The 27,529-nt window shown below is 36.5% G+C and overlaps 4 protein-coding genes and 1 pseudogene across 7 annotated transcripts; 4 read left to right on the forward strand and 1 right to left on the reverse strand.

The window, feature by feature from the left end:
- The first annotated feature begins 7,349 nt into the window (after window positions 1-7,349).
- Window positions 7,350-9,351, forward strand: LOC125223728 (NAC domain-containing protein 30-like). Of its 2 annotated transcripts, none has more exons than XM_048127002.2 (4): window positions 7,350-7,458; window positions 8,010-8,185; window positions 8,273-8,544; window positions 8,855-9,351. In XM_048127002.2, the coding sequence occupies exons 2-4, from the start codon at window positions 8,023-8,025 to the stop codon at window positions 9,245-9,247; spliced, it is 828 nt and encodes a 275-aa protein (XP_047982959.1). In that variant the 5' UTR covers window positions 7,350-7,458; window positions 8,010-8,022; the 3' UTR covers window positions 9,248-9,351. The 2 variants fall into 2 exon arrangements, with proteins under 2 accessions (XP_047982959.1, XP_047982958.1); XM_048127001.2 differs by lacking the exon at window positions 7,350-7,458 and adding an exon at window positions 7,755-7,908.
- A 1,843-nt stretch (window positions 9,352-11,194) lies between these two features.
- Window positions 11,195-12,856, forward strand: LOC125218485 (beta-amyrin 6-beta-monooxygenase-like). The gene is made up of 3 exons (XM_048120157.2): window positions 11,195-12,146; window positions 12,281-12,468; window positions 12,557-12,856. Exons 1-3 carry the CDS (start codon window positions 11,201-11,203, stop codon window positions 12,854-12,856), a joined length of 1,434 nt encoding a protein of 477 aa, XP_047976114.1. The 5' UTR covers window positions 11,195-11,200.
- A 519-nt stretch (window positions 12,857-13,375) lies between these two features.
- LOC125218689 (putative membrane protein At4g09580) lies at window positions 13,376-16,377 on the forward strand. Of its 2 annotated transcripts, XM_048120420.2 has the most exons (5): window positions 13,380-13,517; window positions 13,725-14,116; window positions 15,010-15,280; window positions 15,632-15,802; window positions 15,941-16,377. In XM_048120420.2, the coding sequence occupies exons 2-5, from the start codon at window positions 13,782-13,784 to the stop codon at window positions 16,067-16,069; spliced, it is 906 nt and encodes a 301-aa protein (XP_047976377.1). In that variant the 5' UTR covers window positions 13,380-13,517; window positions 13,725-13,781; the 3' UTR covers window positions 16,070-16,377. The 2 variants fall into 2 exon arrangements, with proteins under 2 accessions (XP_047976376.1, XP_047976377.1); XM_048120419.2 differs by having other exon boundaries at window positions 13,376-14,116.
- Window positions 16,378-17,736: 1,359 nt separating this feature from the next.
- LOC125222199 (calcium-dependent protein kinase 11-like) lies at window positions 17,737-20,008 on the reverse strand. The gene is made up of 7 exons (XM_048124693.2): window positions 19,352-20,008; window positions 19,108-19,251; window positions 18,796-18,948; window positions 18,613-18,728; window positions 18,378-18,545; window positions 18,084-18,308; window positions 17,737-17,992 (listed from the first exon to the last, which is right to left on the reverse strand). The coding sequence occupies exons 1-7, from the start codon at window positions 19,887-19,889 to the stop codon at window positions 17,843-17,845; spliced, it is 1,494 nt and encodes a 497-aa protein (XP_047980650.1). The 5' UTR covers window positions 19,890-20,008; the 3' UTR covers window positions 17,737-17,842.
- Window positions 20,009-20,787: 779 nt separating this feature from the next.
- On the forward strand, window positions 20,788-27,316 carry LOC125222198 (ATPase family AAA domain-containing protein At1g05910-like; annotated as a pseudogene). The gene is made up of 11 exons (XR_016134640.1): window positions 20,788-21,041; window positions 21,240-21,355; window positions 21,932-22,170; window positions 22,439-24,329; window positions 24,438-24,626; window positions 24,744-24,883; window positions 25,445-25,687; window positions 25,811-25,997; window positions 26,374-26,439; window positions 26,528-26,774; window positions 26,882-27,316. The product of XR_016134640.1 is annotated as an ATPase family AAA domain-containing protein At1g05910-like (transcript).
- The last annotated feature ends 213 nt before the right edge of the window (window positions 27,317-27,529 follow it).

Genomic DNA, 27,529 nt, shown 5'->3' on the forward strand with positions numbered 1-27,529 from the left:
CTTATTGCTACACTAGCCCCGTACACTTGCGGGTATTTCTTGTGTTAAAATAAGTCAAGTCAATTTCTGACACAAACTTATTCTACGTGGCTCGCCGGAGACGTGATTTGACAAAACTCCACTAATTCTGATTGTTTCTCTTCTATATTTGCAATCTCCGACCTTGGACTTAATGCAAACATACAAATAGCACAAATGAAAACATACAAATCGAATTCCACAAATTGAATTCAGCATAAAAGTAACACTAATTCCACAATCCGAATTGAACCCTAAATTTGTCATTTGCCAAGTCATGCCTCCAACACGCGATATAGGATAAGTTTGTATCGGAAATCTATCGGGTCGGGTCGGATGGGAAATTATACAGTTTTGTAAAGTTCATGACTTTAATTTCATGCAACATGTTAAATTTAATTAAATAATCAAACTATTTTGAAAGTTCATGACTTTACATACAATTTCCCAATTTATAAACTCTAATTGCTAATACTTTTAAAATTTACAAAAAAACAGATCTAAATTGGGATCTCGATTAGACATGAGTTAGCCCTATAGTCTTCTAAAGTCGAGCAATTGATTGTTATTAGGGAGTGATCTACGTAGTATATAATAACCTCAATGAAGTAAGCTTAATCTATTTTTTCTCAAATCAAATATGAATGATAAATTAAGTTATACTCCCTCCGTCCCAGATTTGTAGTAATATTTTGCCATAAAAGTTCGTCCCACCTTTGGAGTAATATTTAGAATTTACCATATTTGCACATAAAATTTTATCCCATTATTCACTAAAATTACACCCAAATGTCATTATCTATATTAAAATAAATCAAAATAAAAATAAAAAACCAAAAAGTCAAAGAGGGACCCACCTTCAACCAACTCACTTCATTTATTACACACTCCATCATCTCACTCTACCATTTCATTTCATTTATTACACATTACACCTCTCACTTCATTAATTACACATTCTACCAATTTCTTAAAACTCATGTCATAACTAAATGCTACTACAAATGTGAGATGAAGGGAGTAACTTAAATCAACTTTTTTTAGTTATGCACGAGGGATCTGAGATTCTAGAGTAGGCTTTATAGTTTGACCCAACAATTAGCTTTGGTTGCGGATTGGCCCAACACTCGATAATTGGGCTGAATATATCCGGATCCATTCATAGCTTTGCAGGAGTAGTTGAATGTAGGCCTGTCATAATGGATATTGGGTATTGGATACCCAGTATCCAAATCCGAAAAGGTCAGATAATTAGATATTCGAAACCCGATTTTTCGGGTATCGGATCGGGATCAGGCGGATATACCCGAATTATCCGATTTATTTTTAAAATTAATAAATTATATTTTTATTATAATTAAATGTGATTTAATTTATTAATTATAAGTGGATGGATAAAAGATGTTAATATGTAATTTAATTTCTTATTATGGATGAATGAAAGATGTAATTTAATTTAATTTCTTAATTTAATTTCTTATTTTGGAGGGATGAAAGATGAAAAATGTAATATAATTTTTTAATTAAATGTGGATGGATGAAAGATGTTAATATGTAATTTAATTTCTTATTGTGGATGGATGAAAAATGTTAATATGTTATAACTTATGAATTTTGTATTTTTAAAGTTTAGAGTTATTTTTTCTAAAATTCGATCTATTACAAGAATTTGTATTTCCAAAAAAATTTAGTTATTTTCTCTTAAATTCAAACTACTACAAAAATTTTGTATTTCTAAAAGTTTGTAGTTATTTTCCTTTGAATACTACTTCAACTTTTTATTAAATTCGAACTAAATAGTATATTAAATAAGGGGCATGTTAGGGTGCCACCACCCCTTAAACTAACACCATACCATCATTCCTAGCCAATCATTTGTACAAGTGGACGAATAATAAGCTGTCACGTGGCAAAAAAAAAAAAACTGGAAAAAGACGGTCAGCAATATGCTGGTCTTTAACCAGCAATATTTCTTGTCCAGCAATATCCGACACACTATACAGCAATCTATAAATTGTTGTGTAGTGTTTGTAATATTGCTGTGTATCGTTTATAATATTGTTGTATAAGCGGTGTCACGGTGTCATTTTAAGAGGGGTTGTCATTTTAACATAAACCTATATAATAAACCTTTAAAATTATAGTTAGTTTTCTAAAAAGATTTAAAAAAATCAAAAATCAAAATCACAATCGGGACTAGATACCCGATTTTTCGGGACTAGATACCCACTCGGGTATCCGGGTACCCGAAATCAAATTCGGGTCGGGTATCGGGTATTGAATTTTGAGAATTTCGGGATCGGGTACCCGAAAATTTCAGATTGGATATCCGCGGGTACCCGATTTGACAGGCCTAGTTGAATGTAATAAAGATCGTTCATTCATTCTTTTGTTAACAGATCTTATAATGATCTTCTCTCTATATATATACATACTCAGTCCTCAACGAAAAATAGTCTCATTTTAATTTGCCGTTTGAGTTATAAAAAAAAATAGTCTCATTTCAAAATAAAAAAATTTCTATTATATTTTCTCCTCTATCTCCTAAGTATTTATCTATGTTCTCTATACTTCATCTACTTTTTCCCTCTTTCTCTTACTATATTTTATAAATTTCTGATTAAAATTTGTGTCATCCAAAAACTATTTTTTTGGAGGGAGAGTATATATATTTGCAGAAGATGGATACATTGAGGGACAAGGATCCTCTGCTGTGCACAGCAGGGACTGTGCCAATAATGCACATACAACATACATTATTCTCACAGCAGGGACTGTGCCAATAATGCACATACAACATACATTATTCTATAATAAAATATATTAATATTTTAATATTATATTTTTAAATGAAAATAATGGAATGGACGTAACAGCATTCCCTGTTGTCAGCAACGGATCCAAATCGAGATCTATTTTCTGATCAATAGCTTTTAATCTGTGTTACCCTCTCTCCCTTATCCTGAGAGGAGCCTTCTTACATGATGCATCTAAATTGCTTATCATGTCTCCCACCACTACATGTTTAGCATAGAAAGTGATGATATAAACTGACATGCACTAATAAAAGAATACACAAGATTAAGAGATAACAAATGATAAAAAGAAAGATTCAATAAATTTAAATGGTGAATATATTGCTTGTTTAACTTAAGAAACCTATTGATTCTTGAGGAAATTGATGCTAAAAGAAGCAGAATTCCACTGGGAGAGTGAGAATCTTTGAGTTATCCATTGCAGATTCGAGAAATGATTGTTGAAACAAAACCAAATTGATTATTATGATCATGGCTTGGGTAGTCCCACTTGCAATCCAAGCAATGGCCAATGCTACGATATATATAAATATATATATAGAGAGAGACAGAGAGCATTACTTTCCAATAAGTTAACAATTCCAGAAATATAGTTTCAGCTTTATTCAAAAGAAGATATCGTTTGAAACATGAATATGAAGAAACATAAATAGAATAAGATTAACATTGTGATGGTGTCATCACTAAATGATATCTAAGGAAAAATGGAAAAAGGAGACAGTTTATTACTCCCTCCGTCCCAAATAATTCGTCTCAGTTTTCTATTTCGGTCCGTCCCACATAATTTGTCCCATTTCACTTTTACCATTTTTGGTAATGGACCTCATATTCCACTAACTCATTCCTACTCACATTTTATTATAAAACTAATATATAAAGGTAGGACTCACATTCTACTAACTTTTTCAACCCACTTTTCATTACAATTCTTAAAACCCGTGCCCGGTCAAAGTGACCCGAATTATCCGGGACGGAGGGAGTATTATTTTTGTGTGGAGACATGTCATTATCATCCTTAGTCTAGCTAGATTCTAGAAGCCTGTTAAGTCATTTTCAAGTTTAGTTAAACACACCTATCCAATAACATGGCATTCCTTTTGTTCCACAAACCGCCCCAAAAGACTTGGTTTACACTGTACCCTTTTAAGATATGTACACTTGCTTCAATGTTTTAAATTTATGGCTAAAGCCATCATCCTATTCCTAGGAACATTTTAACTCCAGAAATGATAGCTAGTTCCACTATGTTTGTGTTGGCGGCTGCGTTCACATTGGATACTCATGCTTTGAGTCATCCAAAATGATTCAATTTTTGGACACATTTTGCTAAAATAAAAGAAGACAACTTTGCGTGCTTCATGCACTGATTTCGGACATCAGGAGCTTCCACAGATTTTCATGTCAGGACTAGATCTTTTGAATTGATAAGCTAGCTATTTATTTTTCAGAGTATAGTTTTATTTGATGAGGTGGTTTATGAGCAATTCGAATAAAATATCGATTACTTTGAGATTTTGTAATTTAAAATTAGAAAGATAAATTGGGTTAGTGGCTCCGCAGCTGACGTCATCAAATAAACGTTTCATGTGTGCGACATATAGTACATAGAGCATACCTGAGCTGGTTAATTTAGACACTAATTTTTTTGAAAACTTGTGGTGCAAGATCCATATTTTATGTGAAATAGTATTAATATAAGGTTAGTGGTGTTTGACAGAGCCTTTGGAAATGGGAAGGGGTAAAACTCAAAAGAAGCTAAACTACAACATGGAGATTGCTCAACACAAAACAATAAGGCCCACAAATTTGATTTTTATCTATAATCAAATTATTGACATAGACCTTGTAGCTAAAAGAACTGGTCGCCATGCCAGTTGACGAAAAATGTGACACCAAAATCTCACTTTAATTTAACCTTTTGAATCTCGACCATCGGCCCGATCGAATAGCACCGATTTATATATCTTCCATCGACACGCATGGATATGTGTTTGAGTATTTTTCATTTGTTTGTCTTGCCAAAGCAATAATTGCAGGTATTCAATATTAGGTTGTTTTTATAGTTAATATATCATTTTCCAGATGGAATGATACAATATCTAATCCATGAATATTTAATTTAACTAATCAAATCTAATGATATGAAAAAGAGAGGTCGGTAGGTCACTAAAGATTTGTTATCATTTTCTCAGATTGGGAGTCTGGGTAGGTCCACGACTAAATTTTTTTAGTGAAAATTTGTGAATTATCAATTTGTAAATTGAAGTACAAATGATAGATAATAAGTGAACTATGAATCCGACGGATTAAAATTTGTTAAGACATATCTAGATTGATTCAAACACTACTAAATTAAATACTAATAACATTATAAATATGTCAGTGTGTATGAGTTTATTAAGGAAAACGAAACCAAACAATTTCCTCAAATATTACCAATAATCTTCGTTTTAAATAGAAAAAAATGATATATCCATACAATTTCTTAGTTATATTGAAGTTCTAAGATTCTACAATTAAGGAAAAGCAACTTACCGACCAGACAATACTTCCCATCAACAAACTTTAGCCAAATGAAATAAAACAGCACGAAGATATTCACATTGTCAATTAGTGTGACATAATTAACCTCGAAGAATTGGCCCCAATTACTGCCACTTTGTAATAATTATGAAAAATATGTAGTTTATAAGGTCATTAAAACCCCATGGACCATATTACCATAATTTCCTCATCCTTTTCTTATCCCTATCTCCCCTCTTTCTATATCAATATGTTGCATAAATCATTTCCAATCATGGCCTCTTTTCGCATTTTAGTACTATATTTTATAGCAATACTGCCAATACATGATTATAATTGATTTTTGAGATACTTGGTGATATTTAGTAGCTACAGTAGATATTATTTTAGAAAAACTCGTTAACAATTTATTACTAGTATTTTCTTTTTCAAAATAAATTTAAAATACACATAAAGGTGAGTTTGTGTGTATACGGAGTATATTTTTTCCGAAGCTGTTTTTGATCAAATTTGATAAAAGTTATTTTGTGATTGTATGCTCTTCGTTAAAAACCGTCGATAAATTCGTATACCGATGAGTTTTTAAGATTCACCAACTGAAAATCCATTGGTTAAAATTTATTTTTTTAGTTTTGGATATAGTATTGCTGTATATATGGTCTCAATTCTTTTAATATCTACTGACATCGGAAGGATTTAAAAATTAATCTCTTTTAGTTCTTCTCTTACAAAATACTCAAAGTCATTTAAAAATTTATAATCGAAAAAGTACTCTCTTACGCAAAAAGTGCAAATTCTATAGTAGTATTTGCTGCGATCTGATGACATGAAGGTTCTTGAAGTTTGGGACCAAAAGTTCAACCTGATGAAATTTTAATTTTTTTACTAATAAAGTACAAAATGATTTTTTTTAACTTTATATTGTTAAGTTTTTTTCTCTCTTTAAAACGAACTAATTGAGGATTATAATGCTTTGAGATTTTTATTGTAACCACAAAGAACTCGTTCAAAACAATGTGGCATTCTATCTTTAGCAAACCTAAATAAACAATCGTAGTGATTTACATAATATGACATTAACAACTTGATCTTACTCAATCTTATAGGAGTATTAAAATTTTAAGTATTACTACAAAATACTACTCCTCCTTTCGTTCTACCATTAATGACACATTTACAAAAATACTCTCTCCATCCGTGAAATATTGTCTAGTTTTACTATTTTGATCCACTTGTGAAAAGTTGTCCATTTTTTATTTTTTATTTTTGGTAAATGGATTCCGCTAGACTTCACACCCACATTCTATTACTCCATAAAACTAATATATAAATGTGGTATCCTCATTCCACTAATTTGTTTAACTCATTTTTATCACATCTCTAAAAACTCCACTTTGCTTTACACTCACATTTTATTATAAAACTCAGAACAATATTTAATGGACGTGAAGAAATACTTGAATCGTCGTGAGATAGTGAGAGTAGAACAGAAGCTGGTTATCCGTCCGTCTTTCCTCAAACTCACCCCCGCACTAAAGAAATGATTAGCTTCCCCCAAGTAAACAGGTGTGGGCCCGTCCACGTGGCAAGCATCCACTGGTGCCAAATATTCAAGGGCGGCGCACCAAACAAACATAGCTTCGCTGGACTTGTGAATAATAAACATGCATTAGTAATTTTTACAATAGGTAGTGCTTAATTAATGAATGAAATGTAACAACTTGTGCTATTCAAGGAAATAAAGGGTGGGCCCCCGGGGGGTGGGTTTGGCGTGAATGCTTGTTGTCACGCCGTCCAAACAAGCCTTTGAGCCAACATCAGCCACCCCACGCGCAATCAATATCTATTTTTACACAATTGTGTGTGTATATGTATAGGTGTGTATCTATATGTTTTATGTGTGTGTTATTGTTAGTGCTTATGATCCCTATGATCATATAAATATAAATACGCGTCGTCACCAAATTTAACCAACATTACATAACTCGTTAGCTTCATTAACATTGCATATTCACCGGTCACCACCCTTTTCTCTCTATATATATTCACCGTCTCCTAATTTCCTTCTCCCAATTAACGTGACGATCGCGCGAGCCTCCTGGTTAGTACATTTTGTACTTCTGATGCTTGTAAGCTTTGCTCGGTTTGAGAATATATAGGAAAGAAAAAACTAAACACTATATGATCAATTCTGCATATACATATCTTGATTATTTGTGTTTGACAGAGGGCAAAAAGTTTATAAAAATCATAAATTATTGAACAAGAGTATGAGGGTTGGTACTGAAAACCCCTTGTGCACCAGGAAGCATGGAGTGGAATGTACTCAAAGAAAACAACATGTAGTCAATGTTTTCGGCCAACACCATATATATGCAACTTTTGTGTTTAATATACTCTCTCTGAATCACTATACATGCAACTAAGTGATTGGCCTATATTTCTAGATGGGTGGGGGTGTTATTAACACATGTAATCAAACATCGCTGGGATGGGACCATCATTCCATTTTGCTCACGAATGGATATGCAATGAATCATTACATCAAAGAGTAGTGTGAATTTCACTAAACACAAATATCTCTCACACACCATTTTACTACTGCTTGAACCCCTGCAAGTATTTACCTACCTAGTTTCTCTCTCTCTCTAGATCAAGGAAGAAGATGATGGACATGGAGTCGTGCGTCCCTCCCGGCTTTCGATTCCACCCCACCGAAGAAGAACTCGTCGGCTACTACCTCAAGAGGAAGATCGACGATCTCAAAATAGACCTCGATGTAATTATCGAGGTCGATCTCTACAAAATTGAGCCATGGGACATTCAGGGTACGTTACAATTAAATTTATGTATTATTACAAGAAAAAAAATACTATGATCATTAGATGATGGATGGTAGTCTGTGTGATTAATAGATAGGTGCAAATTGGGATATGATGAGCAAAATGAGTGGTACTTCTTTAGCCACAAGGACAGGAAGTATCCAACCGGGACGCGTACTAATAGGGCAACCGCGGCTGGATTCTGGAAGGCGACTGGAAGGGATAAGGCGGTGCTGTCCAAGGAAAAGATCATCGGCATGAGGAAGACGTTGGTATTCTACAAAGGCCGCGCGCCAAATGGCCGCAAAACAGACTGGATCATGCACGAGTATCGCCTTCAAACTTCCGACCATGGACCTCCTCAGGTAAATCAATTTTCAAAAACAATTAATCGTGATTTTCTTTACCCCTGATTAATTCTAAAAATTACTAGTAGTCTTTGTAACTTTATTTAGCTAGGTTGATCTCCATTCTTTGAATGTTTGGCATGCCTATTTATGTTACTTTGCATAAGCATAATGATTTCAAAACATGTCTTTCTTACTTTCTTAGAGCACTTTCTAAGGTTGAAACGCTAATGAAAACCAAAACAAAACTCTTTATTGTTTATTCAACATTCTCTTGCTTGCAGGAGAATTCAATTTATGTTACTTGATCTAATATCTGGTTCCACAGGAGGAAGGATGGGTCGTGTGTCGCGCATTCAAGAAGCCGAACCCAAGCCACAAGCAAGGGTATGAGGCTTGGAACTACATGAGATCAAACATGGGCGGCTACCGGCCTCAATCGTATCCCAACATGCCTAATTTCGACCCTAACCAAAACCTCGATGGCCACATGCCGAAGCTCGACAGCCCTACCATGTCCACCACCAGCTTCGCCACCAACGAGGAAGACATCAAGAGCAGCTTTGGAAGCAGCTTCGATTATAAGCTTCTTGGAACTTCGCATCAACTCATGGGAACGGCGTCGTTTGACTACACGAACATGCCGCTGATCCCACACGGTGATTACTTGGATGATCAATCCCACTTGAGCAATCTACTCCAATGCTTTCCTGACTTATAGATTTGCGTTTTATTTTAGATTTTTATAGAGGGAAACTCAATGGTAAAGAGGGAAGAACTTGTAAAAAATAACATTGATCAAATCTATCTAGCTGCATTTGGTCTTGCGACGTAGGCTGATTATTGTTTATTCTTGACTGCTTTTTGTTTCTAAGCAATTGTGAATTTTATTATACTCCTATATATGGGTGGGTCGATATCGTATCGAAAAAGTTGTATCGTGTTTCGTATCGAAAGTTTCAATATATTTAACTTTTGATATGGATAATATCAATATCGTTATCGTATCGAATACCTGTATATCGAAAAATATAATTTCAAAACTGAAAAATAATACAAAAATTAATAAAACTTCAACACAATAAAATAAATAGTGTTCTTATTAGGGTTTCATATATATATATTTCTAAATATATGAATGAATTAAATGGATTTATATATAATTATAATTTTAAACTTCAATATGTATTGAATTTCAATATGTTCCGATATAGTATATGATATATATCGATATATATCGTATATTCGATAAAAAACGATATATCGCGATATAAGGAAATCCATATCGTTATCGTATCGAAAACTTACGATACGATACCGTATCGTATCAAAAATTATGATATACCGAAAATTCAATAATTTTTCGATATTTTTCAATACGATACAAGCGATATATCATTTTTTCAATATTTTTTTCCAGCCCTACTCCTATATAAATATATATCGGTTTTTATAGATTGCCGCAGACGTAAATGGAAATATGTGACAAATTTTCAGGGACGGAGTGAGTACAATTCTATTTTTTGTTTTTTCGTTATTTGGAGATTATCGAGTTACTTGATGCCAAAAAAAAAACGTAACCAACATAAGAGAACATGATATTCCCTCCGCCTGCCATTTATAGTCTCATTTTGATTTGATATACGAGTTTTGAAAAATTATTTGACTTTGTGAAGAAATATTAGAAATGTGAACTCCACTTTTATTTATTTATTTATTTTATATTTAATAGAATGTGAGTATAATGAGTTAAATAGTGATTTTTTTAAATGGCAAAAATATAGATAGAATTTTAAATCACGAATATCCAAAATTGCAAAATGAGATTTTAATCACATAAGTAAAAAGAAAGGTAAAGAAATTAAGTCAAATTTCTATAATCGAGTATAATAACAAATCAAACAAGCTACCATTAGTTAGAAACGAAAAGAGACGACTCAATCCCTTTGGGGTAGAGTTTGATTTAAACCCAATTTCTAATTAATTCTAATAAGATACTATAGAAGATATTCTCTCCATCTAGCATTAAATGTCTTATATTAATCAGATATGATTTTTAAGAAATTGTTCAATTTTATTAAGAAAAGTGGGTAACAAAAATTAGTGGAATGATTGTCCTACGAATAATAATTTATTATATAAAATGTGAATAGAATGAATTAGTGAACAAATTTATTAATTATAATAAAAATAAAATAGAATATTTAACGCAGACAGAAAATATAATATGAGACCTTCAATGCCGATTGAGTATATTCAGTTTCTTACGAAGATAGAATAGGACACAAACAAAACAAACTAAACTAAATTTAAAACTGGAAAACAACAAAATGGACACTTCTCCTATTTCAAGTCTTCAGCCTACCATCATTTGTCAATAGATTCTATAACATTCGAATAAGACAACCACAAGCATAAATTAAATAATAAAAATAATCCTTAAAAATCGATGGTTTTATTAATAATGAGATGAAATATACCACATTTTGTGCATACACTATACTACATTCTCAAGCCTGTTGTGATTCACCTCTCAAGAATCCAAATATACTTCATTTTGTCAAATGCATGCATGCCAAAAAAACTTTTTAAGTTTTAGTCCTATAAATAGAGCTTGCTGAGAAAATGTGAATGCAAGCTAACTACACATATACAACACATTGTTCAAACAAACATGGAGGCCTTCCTACCATATCTTGTTCCTCTTTTCCTCATTCCTCTCTCCCTTTATCTCTTCTCCTCCCTCCGAAAAAAAGGTTCCGATGATCTGAAAAACCTCCCTCCCGGCTCCAAGGGGTGGCCGATGGTCGGAGAAAACATGGAGTTCGCCGTTTTAGGCCCCCAGAAATTTGTCAAAGACAGGATGTCCAAATACTCCCCCGAGGTATTCCAAACCTCGTTGTTGGGTGAGAAAATGGCGATATTTTGTGGCGCACAAGGCAACAAGTTCCTCTTCACGAACGAGAACAAACTCCTGACCTCATGGTGGCCTCAGTCAATGAAGAAGGCCTTACTCTTCCCAGAATTCATCGAGAGCGACTTGAAGGAAGTATCCGCCTTGAAAAGAAGCTTCCACCACGACATCCTCAAGCCGGAGGCCTTGAAACAGTACATTCCGGTAATGGATGAGCTGGCTCGTGACCATTTGGATAACGAGTGGAAGGCTAACTCAGTGGTGAAGGTTTTGCCTATGTCGAAAAAGTACACGTTTGACCTGGCGTGTAGATTGTTCTTGAGCGTGGTTGATCCCATGCACATCAAGAAGCTCTCGGATCCCTTCACTCTGGTGACCAATGGGATGTTCTCCGTGCCTATAGACTTGCCCGGGACGGCCTACAATGGGGCGATCAAGGGGGGGAAGATGGTGCGGGATGAGCTCATGAGGATCATCAAGGAGAGGAGGGAGGAGCTGAGGGGGAAGCACGAGGGCGAGGGGCGGGACCTGCTGTCGAAGATGCTGCTTGTTACAGATGAAGATGGCAAATTTTTGAGTGAAATGGAGATTTCTAACAACATTATAGGATTGCTGGTGGCTAGCTTTGAGACAACCAGCTCTGCCGTGACGGCCGTGATGAACTATCTTGCTGAATATCCCCACATTTATGATGGGGTTTTCAAAGGTAACAAAATACCTACTAACTTTTCTTCAGATTTCTTAAAACTCGTACCATGTCAAACTGGGATTTTAAAATGTGAATGTATCAAATAGGCCAACAAGTTTATTGATTCTTGCTAACCCTCTGGTTTGAAACAGAACAAATGGCAATTGCGGAAACAAAAGGGTTTGATGAGCTTCTAACATGGGAGGACATTGAGAAGATGAAGTACTCATGGAACGTTGCGCGTGAATCGCTTAGGCTGACTCCGCCTGCACAAGGAGCCTTCAGAGAAACCACAACAGACTTTACCTATGCAGGATTCACCATTCCTAAAGGATGGAAGGTAAACACTAAACTCTTCTACCTAGATAATTACGCCAAAATTTAATATAGAGAGCTTACAAACTAATTCTATTCATCCAAACATGCAGACGTTCTGGACGGTGCATTCGTCCCACAAGAACCCTAAATACTTCCCAGAGCCGGAAAAGTTTGATCCATCGCGGTTTGAGGGGAGTGGACCAGCGCCCTACACATTTGTTCCATTTGGAGGAGGACCAAGAATGTGCCCTGGAAAAGAGTATGCAAGGCTTGAAGTGCTGGTTTTCATGCACAATGTGGTGAGGAGGTTCAAAATGGAGAAGGCAATCCCTAATGAGAAGATAGTTTTCTATGCTTCGCCTACGCCGGTTCATGGCCTTCCGGTTCATCTTCGCCCTCACAAAAACTAGCTACATCCATCCACTTTGCACTATTCACTGCTTTCACATGCATTTCTTTCTTTTCTGTTTGTGTGTGCTAATAATCTACCAATGTAGAGCTTTCAATATTGACATAAAGAAATATATATACAATCTTCTTCTTCTTCGACAAGTTGCAGAATTCAACGGTTTTGATTATGTTTCTCCAACAAATTTAGCTATGGCCTGATTTCTTTATTTGATCATTTTATTTTTTTGCCTTCGTGCTTAATCTTGGTTAAAGTGAGGCGTCTACGTTATTTTATAGCCATATATCTATATTCGATTATTAAAATAGATAACGTATAGTATTACCCATAATATGATTGAAATTTGAATGTATTCAAAAGAAATTATGAACTACACAATATTACCTTCTAAAAAGAGAATAATAAAGATCAAGAAACAAATTTTCGTTTGAGACATACGAAATGAAAAAAAAAAAAAGATTATTTAAAAAAAACATAGAATAAAATACGTTTGTTTTATCAATATTTAATTTTGTGTACTACTAGTACAAGAGTAGGATCCAAATCCAAAGATATGAGTCAATAACACCAAATCCTTGAATCTCCGATTCTGTTCTCAAATTCAAACGATTGCTGAACAAGCATTTGACTCCTATTCCACTTCTCTCAATTTGCATTCTAGGGTTTGTTTTTCTATGATCAATATCAACCCCTCATTTTTGTTTCTTCTAATTTTGTTGATATATAAGCGCACACACGCAATTCAGTTATCCGCCCCTCAATTCCAGCTCAATTTGATGAAATTCCCCCAATTCCAGTTGCATTAACAAATCTCCCCCAATTTCTGAGCGTGTTTTTGAGTGGGGGCGGTTTCGACTTGTTAATCGCAGGATCAGCAGGAATGATCGAATCCCAAAACTATTATTTGAATTCGTGTTCTGATCATAATGAAGGCTACTAAAATCCTGCGCAGTTTGTCGGCTCCCAACGCATTGTTCGAGTCGTTTTCGACGTCGTCTGCGCCATCGATTTCCATGGCGGCGCCGCGGAGCGTCTACGTGGAGAGGTCGTTGGATGAGGACAGGGAGAAGAATGCGGAGTCTCCGACAGATAAGAAATTCAGGGCGGAGAAATCGCCGCCCTCTAGGTGGGAATTTGTGGCAGCGTTGGGGGTATTTTTGTCATTCTCGTCTGGTTTGTTGTTCATATATCTCACGATGCCCGCGGCGGATTATGATATCCTCAAGCTGCCTCGCACTCTTGCAGATCTTCGCTTGCTCAAGTAAGAGATGGTTTTTTAATTGAGTTGCTCGATATACTCTATTTGTAGGCTAAATATTGATCGACAATTGATATAGCATTAGGCATTAGCTCAATTTGCTTTTGATGAGTTACCTTTTTTTGCAAGAATTTAGTTGCTCCATATTTTTTTTAGGTTGAATATTGATCGATGATTGATAGAATTAGCTCAACTTGCTTTTATTTCCATTTTGAGAGTGTTTTGAACAATTTGTATATTGTTCATTGATGAGGTAGTGTTGGCAGAAAGTTAGAGAAACTCAAAATATGTAATCGAGAATCTAAGATTATGATCATGACAATGCATCACTTTTTGGATTTCTACATCAGAATTTGAAATAATGTTGGCAGGAAAAATTAAGATTTGAAAATACCTAGTATAATGTATAATGATCTCTTTATAGCATTAGAAATTAGAATAGCATGTTATGTTAAAGAATGGAATTTCTAAGTTTTACAGCTTGTGTTTTGCACAGTTCGTTTTTTTGCTTTTTTATGGGATAGAGTTAGCCTAAAGTAAGAGAAACACAAATATGTAATAGGGAATCCGAGATTATTATCTCAGCATTGTGCTTGTTTAAGCCATTTTTCAAAACATCAGAATTTGAAATAATGTGGCAAGAATGGTGAACAAAAAATTAAGATTGAAAATGCATAGTACAAGGAATACTGATCTTTTATAGCATTAGAAATTAGAATAGCGTGTTAAGTTATAGACTGAAATTTCAATTTCATCTGTTGTGGAAAATGAGATTGATATATCAGAAGAATGTAATAAAACCTGGGTTGCCTAAGCTTTATTGTGGAGGTAACTAGGTACATTGTTTGATGTCTTATTTGTGAAGTTTTTATTGTGAAACTTGTTTTGTGTTCTAGAGATCATCTTGCAAGCTATGCTCGACACTACCCAGCAAAGTTCATTCTGGGTTACTGTTCGACATACATATTCATGCAGACATTTATGATACCAGGGACAATTTTCATGTCCTTGCTAGCTGGAGCTCTTTTTGGAGTTGGCCGAGGCCTTTTCTTGGTTGTCTTTAATGCCACTGCTGGTGCATCGTCTTGCTATTTTTTGTCAAAGCTTATTGGCAAACCCATTGTTCTCTGGTTGTGGCCTGAAAAGCTAAGATACTTTCAGGCAGAGGTATGTTTCTCTCTCCCCTTTGGATCTCAACTAGCAAATAGCCAAGTATCACATTTTACAATCCTTTATTCCTTTACTTAAGTCTGCATCTTGTGTTTTACGCTAATTCAACATCCACATTCCACACTATTGATTTTATTAAAATGGATTAATGGGAGCGAAAACTAGTTAGTCTACTATGTATATGTGTGAGATAATAATGACTATTTATGGGTTAAATGCAGACACCATAGATTTTGCTTACCTTTTTATGCATGTTACAGCCATCAATGGTTTAGATATTTTAGCTATTCTAGTTATCCAACACTCTTGACTTTGGCATGCTGCTGATATCCGTCTCATTGATTTCAGATAGCGAGGCATAGAGACAAGTTGCTCAACTACATGCTCTTCCTGAGAGTTACCCCAACATTGCCCAATCTTTTCATCAATTTGGCTTCACCAATTGTAGATATCCCATTTTATACCTTCTTTCTTGCAACTGTCATTGGTCTTGTTCCAGCCTCTTATATTACTGTCAGCGTAAGCCCTTTTCACTTTCATTCATTTCTTCAATTTTCTATGTTTATTATGGCTGTTGACATTCATCTTATGAACATATGATTAATATCTGTGTCACTCTGTGGTGTCTATATTTGATGCTACATTTCCTTTGTTTAGGCTGGACTTGCACTCGGAGATCTGAAGTCGGTGAAAGATCTATACGATTACAAGACCTTGGCCGTACTTTTCCTCATTGGGTCTGTTTTATTGTTTCCGACCCTCCTGAAGAGAAAAGCAAGTGTATGAATAGATTTGTACGTGCATTTCCTCCAATCTCAGTGGAGAAGGAAATCCATAAACACGGCGATTCCTTCATCCGCGGTGAGTATTCAAGTGCAGAAGCCTGCTATTCATTCTTTCTTTCAAGATATCGCAGCAGAAATGGTGAGATTTTACATTTATGCGACATGAAGCAACACATGAATGTTGCTGTATGTATATATTCATTCAACTCAAATTTTGAATGTCGCTTTATAGTGATAGTTATTTTGGTGTTTGCCATTAATCAATATTAAGCACTGAGTTATACTGTTCTGATAGATTTTTGTTTCTCATTTGCCTCAATGAAATAGCAGTCATAATTCGCCTTCTTATCCAGCACATGCATAAAATACAACTGAGTAAGTTGATGCAGTAAACTACGTGATTATATATACAAGAAAACGTTATGGATTCTGATCATACTTGCTCTTCAAAACTAGGCTCATCTCAGTCATCTTGACAAGTAATATGGATAGAAAAGATTTCTATACAATACGAAGACAAAAAGGTAAGGGGAAAGATTGTGAATGTGAGATGAGTTGATATCCACAAACATTTGCAACAAACAAAACCAGTAAAATACTTTATTGCAATTATTGCTGGAGCCATATGTTGCTCTAGCTGCTTTCATCTTTTGTGATCATGTACAAGACGAACACTGCAAAATGTTGGAATCACTGTGGCTATATTCGAGGTTGCCAGAGGCTATCTCTGGAATGCCACGACCCGGGTGTAATCATAGGGGCCAATTTAGTTGGTTCCAGGATATTTGGATAGATGTATAAAGAACTGTCAATGATGATGAGGAGAGATGTGGCAGTGAAGGTTCTTATTCCTGATGAAAGAGTTTGGCATCAAAATGCAATGCATTAAGAGGCATAAGACAGAAATCTGATCAAGATTATAAGTGTGTATGATAGCATGGTGTATGAAATTATGGCCTTCGGAAGGCTGGCTGCATCATAGTCCTGAGGAACAAGGCATAACTCTCAGTACTATTGACTCATTGTTCGATATTCGATATTGCATCTGCAGTTGGTAGTGACTCCATAGCTATTCATGTAATTTGAATCCCAATAACATCCTCTTGAATCCAGACATGATCGCCCATATTGGCGATTTATGATACCGCACATTACATTTATCAAGTTTAGTTAATTCACGGCCTTGGTTAGAACTGAATGTCTATCAGTTGATCTTTTGAACGGATGTATGGTAGCCCCACACTGCTTCAAGTTTTTAAATAAAATGTCTATCTACCTCAACGTGTTTGATTCAATTATATTGAGTCAAATTTTCTAATATATTGATTGCATGCGGCTTATAACTGACAAGTTTGAGTCAAAGAGATATCATTTTTTCATAGTATTAGCTCCCTCAACACAAATTTTCAGTTAGCTCTTTGCTTCTCTGACAACCAAATATCTAGCAATGAAAGTATATTTTTCATCCATGAGAAGAATCCTTGATTCTTATGAAGCAAAGCTCATCTTGTTTGAAACTCAAGATTATGGACTAGAAAATCTTGTCTTGTCAGAAAAATAAATTATTATGAAAACAAAGGAATAACGAGTTCAGTATGCATACGAAAAGGAAATGGTGCTTCTTGTTACTACAAATTAAATTATACTCTTGTCAAAGAGAATGAAAATTAAAGTAGTATATACAAATTACAAAGAGGGTGCAGGAGAGGTAAGTTGTAGGACATGAAAAAATTAAAGATTACATTTGTCAGAAACATATACAAAAAAGTGAAATTTAGTCATCGTCCTCCTCCTTGGGATCTTGTTTACCTTGGAGTGCATCGGCCAAGTTAAAGTTAAGATTTCCTCTCATGGTTCTTGAACTAACTCCAGGATTGCCTTTCCTCATCATAGTTGCGAATTCGCCATAGTCAATGCGTCCATCCTTGAGATAACGAAAGCATCATTTAGGTAGCTAGGCAGGGTGGTGAATGAATGAGTGGAGAACATATACATACTAGTCTATATATACTTACATTATCTATGTCGATTTCTTTAATGATCTCGTCAATCTGATCGTCTGCGAGGCCAAAATCTTTGCAAGCTTGTTGGAGCTCATCAGTAGTGATGTAGCCACTCCCATCTTTGTCGAAGAAGGAGAAAGCAGCAAGAAGATTTTCCTCCCTTTCCATTTTGTTCATGTGCAGTGTTGCTGCTAGGAACTCACCGTAGTCTATTGTCCCATTGTTGTCAATATCAGCCTGCAGCCATAACCTTATGTATGTGAATCAATTTTCCCCATCAAAAATTTGTAATAGAAATGTACGAACCGCATTCATTAGTGCAAGGATCTCCGATTCCATGAGTTCGGATCCCACTTTTTTTAGGCCATGTTTGAGTTCCTCATAAGTTATTGTCCCACTGTTATCCGCGTCGAGCATGCTGAATAACTGTCTCAATCCCCCGATTTCTTCCTCCGACAACCGTTCCGCTATAACCTGCACATTACAACTTCATTAAACTAGTAGTTATATCTCATTCTCTAACAATTTCATTGATACGTACGCGAAGAGCCATCTTCTTGAGCTTGTTCATGGCCGAGAACTGCTTCAGCCGCGACAAGACTGCTGATCCGAGCGGCTTGTCAGGCGCGACCGTGTCGTCCACGATCCACGGATGGCCTGTTACAAAACCGTGATGCTGTTATGGTGTGGGAACGAATAATGAGGGATGAATGGTACTACTAACATAGGACTTCGTGAGCAGATATTCTTTGTTTGGGATCTCTTTCAAGCATCTTTTTCACCAGATCTTTGGCGCTGTCTGAAATGTGGGGCCATGGTTCCGACACCAAATCGATCTTCCCTTTCAAGATTTGTCTGAAGATCCCATTATCAGTTTCTACAAGCCAAGAAACAAATATAAATAAAATATCCTCTTATTAATTAGAGTCCTAAGCCTAGCTGCTGTTGTGAGGTTAGTCGATGCACATCCAAACTCATATTAGTATGATACTGTCCACTTTTGGTTTAAACCCTTAACACTACTATAAAGGTTCACCTGCCCAAAACGGAGGAACACCACATAGCAATATGTATAGAATCACACCGGCACTCCATACGTCGATTTCAGGCCCATAGTATTTGTGGAGAACTTCAGGCGCAACGTAGTAAGGGCTTCCGACAACGTCATATATATATTGCCCTAAAAGAGCAAATCGACTTTCAAATCCATAATTCACGTAGTTTTGCAGGTAAGGGGTAATATTTGATGGAAAATATAAGATACTATATGTTGAAGAAACCTGGCTTATAAAATACGGACAAGCCAAAATCTGTGGCCTTGAGCATGGCGTCCTCATCGGGAGAATCAAAGAGGAAATTCTCAGGCTTGAGATCCCTATGCATGACCCCAAGCGAGTGGCATGCCTCCACCACCCCGACAATGGTCTTCATCAGATGGGCGGCCTTCTTCTCGCTGTAATGCCCCTTCTGCACGATCCGATCGAAGAGCTCACCGCCCTTGCAGAGCTCCATGACCAAGTGGACGAACATGTTGTCCTCGAAGGTACCCTTGATCCGCACCACGCATGGGTACTCGGAGAGATGGTGCATTATCTGGATCTCCCGCCACACATCGTCGCAGTCCTCCTTGCACGTGAGCTTGCGTTTTGGGATGGATTTGCACGCGAATTCCAGCCCCGTCGCCTTCTCCGTGCAATGGTACGTCGTCCCGAACTGCCCCTGCCCCAGCTTCCGCCCCAGGCTGTAGTGGTCGCGCAACCGCGGGGTTTGGTACGGGAGGATCGGCCCCGACACCTTCGACGTTGATCGTTTCTTCATCTTTATTTCTCTCCACTTTTTTGGCCTTCGCCTGTTTTTGTTTCTTTCGTGTTTTTTTTTTTTGACTTTTTGTTTTTGGTTTACGCTGTTTGGCGTCACTTCTTTTTCGCATTGGAATAGTTTGTATGCTATTAATATATTCGGTTAGCTAATAATGGAGTTTTAATTTATAAAATTGCCACATTCACTCTAGCTTGTCATAATAAAAGGTCGCACTTACATCACTATTATCTTTTGCGAAAAAGAATTTTACATGAAAAATATCATTTCATGCATTCAAACTATAAGAAAATACTATAACTAGAGAGAGATAGAAAAAATATCATATACAGTATCTCGATATAAAAGTCTAAATATGGTCAAAGTCTAAATATGGTCTTAATGCCTTGGGAGGTATATTTGGTACAAAATTGTGACGTTAGCGGAAAAGTATCACCAATATAATTATACCTTAATCCTGGAACTATCAAATGATATTTTTAAAATTTAATGACTGTTTGGGTATATGCATAGTTTACTTAATTTTTATTTACCTTTACTGAAACTTAACAATCTAAAAATATTGGGCCTAAACTTAATAGTAGTCTAGAGAACCATTTTAGGGTCAGAGGTAGAATTGGGGCAAGTACAACCCGTTTACAAAAATTGGGCTGCTTACTTAAAAAATTACTACTAATATTTGTAATTAAAGGAAAATTTGATTTCTCCCTACATCGCCAGCAACAGCTGAAGTTTTATTCACCTGACATTTCTGTTCTAGCAATTGTTGAATTCATCTGAAGGTAAAATCTCCAGTTCTGGTGGAATTCTATCTTTTATGTTTCTATTGCTGGATTTTGTGCTTGTTTAGTTCTATTTATCTCCATCACTTCGGAATATTTTCTCTACTTATGGAAATATATCTGCTGATTCTCCAGCAGTCCAGCTGCTGTCTGTTGTTTTCACTAATTTCACGGGGCGTACATGCAATTATATTTGGAGCTATCACCTTGCTAAACAGTACTCCCTTTGTCCTTAAAAAAATACAAACTTGTAAATGACACCGTATTAATGTGTAATTTGTAAAGGAAGAGAGAGATGAGAAAACGTATAAGAGAGGGGAAAAAATAGTGGAAGAAGTGTTAGTGAATTATGGAGTTCACATTATTAATGGTGAGTAATTAGTTAAACACTTTCCATATTTAGACTTGATCTAATTTTGGGGGACGGCCAAAAAATGTGGTCAAACTGGTTTATTTTTTAGGATGGAGGGAGGGAGGGAGTATTATTGTGATTGTTATGTCTTAATTTACTTTTGTTGATTGTTGGTTCTTCGTTCGGCAGTTCAATTGCTCTTTTTTTGTTTCCTAGGTTTAGGATATGGGGCAGAATGGAATTATTTCAACTGGATGCTTGTGCGTGTCAATTAAAGAGAGAGAAACCCTGGGTGGTATGGTGGAAGATTGCGGCTGAATACTAGTTTTTTGGTAAGTGGGAAATTGAAAGCTAGTTGTAGGCGTCAATGATTTTGGTCTTTACTTTTAGTGCTTAGATGGTTCTGATTTCGGGACAAGTTGTTATTCTATGAAACAAGAAGCTGTTTGGCTAATTTATTTATTTGTTCTATGATGTATTAGTAGTTGTAGTAGTTGCATGATGTGCCGGCATTGTTTCACTTTGTTAACCAGTAGAAACATCTGAAGATCTTCTATGACATTGATAGTAACAGAAAATGTTGATTATGTATCATGCCATGAGATTTAATCTAGAATATTGCTGTTTTTAAGGGGCTTTCCAACCGTAGGGATTGTCATGGAGTGACGATTTTATAACGTTTCTGTATTGCTTGTGATTTTTTTCAGCAAATTGAACAATTATTATGATGGCACTGGTCATGACTTATGATTCCAAATTGCACATGCTGTTTGCCTATTGGTTCATTGTAATATTGTATCCTGTCTGTCACCAGATTATTTTTACAATAATTTTCTATTCATCGAGGTTCAGTCAAAACTTTGTATGCATTTGTAACTTACTATGTATTTCTGGTGTGTTACTTTTAGATCATGGGAAGTCTCTAGTGGTTCCAATGTTCTCAAAAGGATCGGTTGTGGTGGATGAGCCAGATTCAAGGCCAGTTCGTACAAGTGATAGGCTCAAGAGTAGGACAAGGCATCATAATCATCGCATGTATTATACTCCAAGCATTGTTATGCGGAGTCAGAAAAGGAAGCCAAAGAAACGAGCTTCATCTTCACATTTGGCGAAGTTTTTTTAAAAGGAAAGAAACTCAAAAGCAAACGTATGAAGTATAATGTGGTTTGTATTTTTTTTTTATTTTTTATTTTTTATTTTATAGAGCATGAAAGTATGGAAACATATATTTCAAAGTAAGAGAATATGATCAATGTATATTCTACAACATATTTTTTTGATTTTTCGTTTGGTTTGTTGAGCAAGTCTAGGATTATCTTCCTATAAATTGTTTTCTCTACTTCTACTAGAATCGGAGCAATGCCCTATTTATATAAAGTTACTTGTTCATGGTTGTTACTTTTGAGTTCTTGCAGTCAGTGGATGCCAATCTTAGGCGGTCTACTAGGAAGTGGAGGATGCCCATGAATCTTGGGGAATATACCGATAGTTCTGGAACAGATGATAATGACTTGATGGTGTCTCTGAGGCCTAGGTATCGAAGATCTAGGATTGGAATAAAAAATAACATTGCAAGCCAAGATGAGTTGACAACTCGCCGTGAAGGGCTAAGACCCCGTCGGGAAGGACTCCGGCCTCAACGTTCCAGGGTAGGTTCTAGAAAGGCACTGCGCATAGAATCCGATGAGGAACAAATCACATCTGATGAAAAAGAGGCAAATGACGAACCTGAAAATGCTAAAGAGATGGAGGATAATGATGTTGATGATGGAGTGGGGGAAGAGGAGGTTGCTGGTGAGGAGGATGGCGAAGATGAAGAGGAAGATGGTGATGATGAAGAGGGGAAAGAGCAAGAGGGTAGAAGGCGATATGATCTCCGTAATCGAGCAGATGTCCGCAGGCTCTCAATAGAGCAGAGTAAACAAATGCGAAGATCTCCACGTAGAGTACTTCATCAAGGAATGGGTTCTAAAGTAGTCACAGGGAGGGGCTCACGAGTTCATAAACGTCATCGAATGACTCGAGCTGACGACTCTGATGATTCCCTTCTAGTACATGAGCTTGATCAATCTCCTCCAATACCTTGGGCGAGAGGTGGGAGCAGATCTGCGCCTCCTTGGTTGTTTGGAGGTCTAGATATCCAAGGGACTACATCATGGGGTTTAAATGTTGCTGCATCTGGCTGGGGTCATCAGAATGATACTCTTTCTAATTTATCTTCTGGTATTCAAACTGCTGGTCCAAGCTCCTAAGGAGGGGCTGACATTCAGCCTGTTCAAATTGATGAGACTGTTAGTTTTGATGATATAGGTGGTTTGTCTGAGTATATTGATGCCTTGAAGGAAATGGTGTTCTTTCCACTGTTATATCCAGACTTTTCCGCAAGCTACAACATTACTCCACCAAGGGGGGTCTTATTATGTGGTCCTCCTGGCACAGGGAAAACATTGATTGCAAGAGCATTGGCATGTGCTGCTTCAAAAGCTGGACAGAAAGTCAGTTTTTATATGCGAAAGGGGGCTGATGTCCTGAGCAAATGGGTTGGGGAAGCTGAAAGACAATTGAAATTGTTATTTGAAGAATCTCAAAAAAATCAGCCCTCAATAATCTTCTTCGACGAGATTGATGGGCTTGCACCTGTTAGGTCTAGCAAACAAGAGCAGATTCATATTTCAATTGTGTCAACTTTGCTTGCCTTAATGGATGGTCTTGATTCTCGTGGACAAGTAGTCTTGATTGGTGCCACTAACAGAGTTGATGCTATTGATGGAGCCTTGAGGCGCCCTGGGAGTTGATTGTGAATTCAACTTTCCCTTGCCAGGCTGTGAAGCACGTGCTGAAATTCTGGATATACATACTCGTAAGTGGAAGGAAGCCCCTTCGAAGGAGCTAAAACTGGAGCTTGCAGCTAGTTGTGTTGGGTACTGTGGTGCTGATTTAAAAGCTCTATGCACAGAAGCTGCAATACATGCTTTTCGAGAAAAATATCCACAAGTTTATACAAGTGATGACAAATTCTTGATAGAAGTTTATTCTGTGAAGGTGGAAATGTATCACTTTGTAGAGGCTATGACAACAATCATCCCTGCTGCACACAGAGGCTCCATTGTGAACTCAAGGCCATTATCACCTGTTGTCTTGCCATGTCTGCAACGACTTCTGGAAAAGGCTATGAGTATCATTTGTGACATATTCCCTGTTGTTTCATCAGATATAACAAAGCTCTCAATGCTTTCCTATGGATCTGCAATTTCCCTTGTGTATAGACCTAGGCTCCTATTGTGTGGTGATGATGGGGTTGGGCTGGTAAATGTCTTATTATTTCTTTTCTCTTTCTTTTTTTTTTAATTTTTTTGTATCAATCATAATAACGCCTATTTGAGACAAAAAAGTACCGATTGCTTTGGTTTTCAGGATCATCTTGGGCCTGCAGTTTTACATGAACTCGAGAAGTTTCCTGTTCACTCTCTTGCACTACCATCTTTACTCTCTGATCCTGGAGCTAAAACACCTGAAGAAGCTTTGGTGCATGTTTTTGGTGAAGCCAGGAGAACTACACCCTCTATACTATATTTGCTGCAATTCCACCTTTGGTGGGAGAGTGTGAGTGCATTATCACTTTCCTTTTGGTGATTATCTGGATCTGGTTCGCTCTCTATGCCAACTCACTTTAGTATCAATAATTTTCTTTTAATTGCATAAACATTTTTACTTTTTTAGGCTCATGACCAACTCAAGGCTGTTCTGTGTATGCTATTGGAAGAATTACCTTCTGGTTTGCCCATATTACTATTGGGAACATCGTCTCTCCCACTTGCTTAGATATGTTATAGTCCCTCGATATTTTCCGACCGCCATGTGTATGTCTGTCAATACCTCTTTTATTATGACGTGGATTTACTTTCAGGATTTAACTTGTAGCTGCATCACATTGTGCAAACTTATACACCAAATATTTATTCTGTTGATTTCTATTTCTTGTCGGTATTTATGTTCTTTCTAACACGATAACTCAAGCAGTGGCTAGTAGTATTCATTTTTCTTGTTACGATTTTAGGAAATATTTCTTTCAGTTTAGGATGCCTGGAAACTTCTATTTGGGACAATCATTCATTTTTCGCCTTTTTTCCATTATTGAGACAATCATTCATCTATTTCATGCATTTGTCTTTTTTTACACTATTTTTGAAGTAACTGCATTCCTTGTCTATATTTCAAACCTTAACTGTGTAGGTTTTCTCTTTAAGTGGAAAAAAGGTCCATGTTTCTAAAATAATTGGAATGGCAAAAGGCCTCGGCTGTGTAATTGCTGGATATCCATTCTGCAATTTTTGCGTTTACCTCATTTTTTATCTGAGGTACATTGTTTTCAAATTATGCTAAAATTTGTTCCTTTTTTGTTCTTTTGGGCCTTTTGACAGTTTGCATCTTAGCTCACCATTAAAAGAAGACAGATCATTGTTTTTTGATCGGCTGATAGAAGCAGCATTGTCAGTTCAATCTGAGAATGTGACGACATCAGCTACATCTAAGGGCCTTCCTGAACTTCCTAAAGCACCGAAAGTGGCTACAGGACCTAAGGTCTCTGAGCTAAGGGCTAAAGCCGAAGCACAGGGCCATGCTCTTCGTCGACTGCGCATGTGCCTTCGAGATGTTTGCAATCGGTGAGAAATACCTAATTAACTGATGGTTTCCATGTCAAATTCATCTATACATCATTCTGCTTTGGGTATCATTTCATGACTCTCATAAACTTTTGGGATTCTGAGTCCTTTATTTCTTTACAGGATTATTTACGATAAGCGGTTCAGTTCCTTCCATTATCCAGTCACAGACGAAGATGCACCAAACTACCATGCAATAATCCAGAATCCTATGGATATCGCTACTTTACTGCAGCGTGTTGACAGTGGAACATATATCACTTGTAAATCATTCGTGGAGGATTTCGACCTCATTGTGGTTAATGCTAAGGTTCGTGTTCATGTAAAACTGGTTAAATAAATCTGCAAATATGCCACTGCATGTTGAATGAAAAAAACGTGGATATCTTATGCAAACATACAGTATATCATCATCAATGTGAAACATGCCAATCAGCCAATGTGTTCTGGGATTTTTACATGTTATAATCAAAATTTGGATCCATTTATCGGCAAGACTCATTATCTTCCGCTAGTTATTGGATGTGCTGGTTATTTCATCATACTCCTTCGAGTGGCTTTACCTTTCTAGATGTTTACTTCCTGTATGAAATGTTTGTTTTCCGTTTTACTGCTATAGCAGTTGTAGATGCTTGTCTATAAATAAGTTGACTCATTCTCCTGACAAATATTTTTCTCTTCCTCAGAAATACAACGGGAATGATTACAATGGATCTAGGATTGTGAGTAGAGCATATGAACTTCGTGATTCTGTATGTTCCTAAACCAGTTTAAAGATTATCTTTTCGAGATGAAGCCTTGAATCCATCTGATGCAAGTAAACATTTAACACTTATTCAGGTTCACGGTATGCTATCCCAGATGGACCCTTCTTTGGTAACATATTGTGACAAGATTGCTGAGGAAGACGGCCCCATCTCCTTGCCTGTTGAAGACGGTACTACTCTCCCTCAACCTCCCGTTACCCAAATGATGTCGATGACTAGGGCAAGTGCCCGTCTTCGTAATGTCCAGCCCGAAGTTAATCTAGATCAGAGCTACGAGCCCACTAGAAAGCCAAAGAAACATAGCGATGCCTCTCAAGCAGGTATCATCATCGTCTCTTTTCATTTTATACAACATTATCTAGCTGAATGTCTTATTTCTTGATTGCAATACCAATTGTTTTTTGCCTGTTCTTCACCTCACTGTTAGCAGCAGAAGAGGGATCAGACCTTGACTTGGACCCACCAAAGCCATCCGAAGAAGCTGAGGCTAACTGTACAGAGGAGCCAGTAGTAGAGATGCCAGTTTCCGATAGTGATGATCAGCCGGGAAACTCTAACTGTGACACCGAGTGCACGACACAAGACACCATGTCGTGTGCAGAAACTTCCGATCATCAAGTGGATTCCATCAAGAAGCTGCTCGTGGATCGGTCGAAAGAGTACAACATCCCACAGCTTGAGAGGTTGTAGACAAGCATAATGAAGGGCGTTTTTGTAACAAAAGATAAGTCTGGGGTTAAAGATCTTAAAGCCTCGATTTTGCGTTTTTTGTTTGAGTTGGCGGAAAACCAGTCTAGGTTCTAGCTCAAATTTCATATAGTGATACTATTTCTAATATTATTTAATTAATTTACAACCTAAAGTCAATGAATTGAAAATATTTTATTTGTCGCATGGTGTGAAACTAGAGTAAATATTCCAATATAACTAACCAAACCAATTCCAAAAATCTTAAACACGCATTTTCCTTGCTGACATTTCATCTATAAATACACAACATTTTCAAGCTTTTATCACACTCTATTTTGCTGCTGCACGAAATACTCCTACTATATAACAAAAAAAAAAAATCCAC

The sequence above is a fragment of the Salvia hispanica genome, chromosome 1 (genome assembly GCF_029641045.1).
Source record: "Salvia hispanica isolate PSC_SH4W2 chromosome 1, Shi_PSC_v1, whole genome shotgun sequence".
Lineage (NCBI taxonomy): Eukaryota > Viridiplantae > Streptophyta > Magnoliopsida > Lamiales > Lamiaceae > Salvia > Salvia hispanica.